The 1,486-nt window shown below is 55.0% G+C and overlaps 1 protein-coding gene across 1 annotated transcript in view; it reads right to left on the bottom strand.

Annotated features, from left to right (window-relative positions):
• Positions 1–1,486, bottom strand: part of INPP5D (inositol polyphosphate-5-phosphatase, 145kDa) — a 141,387-nt gene that overhangs the window by 15,246 nt on the left and 124,655 nt on the right. The window contains 1 exon segment of the mRNA XM_010841232.1: positions 902–989. Within this exon segment, the coding sequence (XP_010839534.1) occupies positions 902–989 (88 nt within the window).

The raw sequence follows: 1,486 nt of genomic DNA, 5'->3' as shown, positions 1-1,486 counted from the left end.
GAATCGGTGATGCCATCCAACCATCTCATCCTCTGTCACCCCCTTCTCCTCCTGCCCTCAATCTTTCCCAGCATCAGGGTCTTTTCCAATGAGTCGGCTCTTCACATCAGGTGGCCAAAGTATTGGAGTTTCAGCTTCTGCATCAGTCCTTCCAATGAATATTCAGGGTTGATTTCCTTTAGGATTGACATCCATCAAGTTGATCACTGCAAACTCTAAGTTGCAAAGCTGACCATGTTATCATCTTGCTTGACTCTTTAGTGGCTTCCTGCTATCCCCAGGATGTGGTATTTACCCCTAACCTGGCTTGTGTGGAGCTGCCAAGCTGGCTCCTTGCCTCCAGCCTCTCTCTGACTACCTGCCCCCTCATTCCATGCTCTAGCTGCACTATACATACGAAGTTCAAGGGCAAAGCTAACACCATGCTGGAGCCAGGGGCAGGCTGAAGATCTTAACAGAAGATGATGTCTCTCTAGGAGGACAGTTGTTGGGGCCACAGGCCTTCTCAAACTAGTCTGTGCTGGGCATTGAGCAGTGCCAGGTGGACCTGGGTTCAGATGAGGGCTCAGCCAGTTACCACCCATGTGGCTCACTTTACCTCTCTGAGCCTCAGTTCACCCATTGACTAATGGAGAGGGTAGTGTCTGCTTCACAGGGTCGTGTCAACATCAGTCGTGATATTTCAAGCGCCTGGCATGGAATCCGACACGGGAGAGGCTCCATGGATGAGAGGGGCTGTGTCCCTCTCGGGAGCCCGATGGGTCGGCAGGATGACTTCCTGGTAACTGTTCCTCTGGCAGGACCAGGATGGGCAGCAGGTGGTTTTTTGTGAAGGAGATAGCTCCTCTCCCTGACGTGGGTGGCCTCGATCACAGGTATGGTACCTATAGCACCTCCTTACCGTAGGATTCGTCGCTGTCGGAGGACTTGATGCTGATCAGGATATGCTGGTCCAGCAGGTACTCAGGGTCAGAGATGATGGGCTTTAGCTGCAGAGAGAACAGCATGGGTTAGCTCGGACAGGTAGGGGACAGGCTTGGGGGAGCCAGCCCAGAGAGAGGGGAATGTATGGGGGGAAATGTATGAGGAGAGGGACACAGATGTTCTTTTTAAATTCAAATATCTGCTTTTCCTGTCCAAGAGAGCAGGGAGGAACCTGTATGTCCACCCTGCCCAACATGGTGGGGTTAACTTCCTTTCTGACCCCCCACCCCCATCACACTGCACCCGGGGCCCTGGGGAGAGAGCCTGACCCCAAACATGCCTTCACCCGCACCACCTCCCTTCCCTTCCCCCACCCGCACACCCCACAATCAAGGGGTGGGGGGAGGGACGGGGCCAGGCTGATATTCAGACGTCTGAACGCACCCCGCTCCCAACAAGAGCTCAGCCCTCCCCTCGGCCCCCCGTCCTGGGATGGAGGCTGCATTGAAGGAGGCGCCGCAGGATCTGCCTTCCATCTGGGAAGGAGGAACCTGTGTCCACC

This window comes from Bison bison, unplaced genomic scaffold, assembly GCF_000754665.1.
Source record: "Bison bison bison isolate TAMUID 2011002044 unplaced genomic scaffold, Bison_UMD1.0 scf7180017864158, whole genome shotgun sequence".
In the NCBI taxonomy this organism is placed as follows: Eukaryota; Metazoa; Chordata; class Mammalia; order Artiodactyla; family Bovidae; genus Bison; species Bison bison.
The sequence above is the reverse complement of the archived record's forward strand: the minus strand, read 5'-3'. Positions and strand labels throughout refer to the sequence as shown.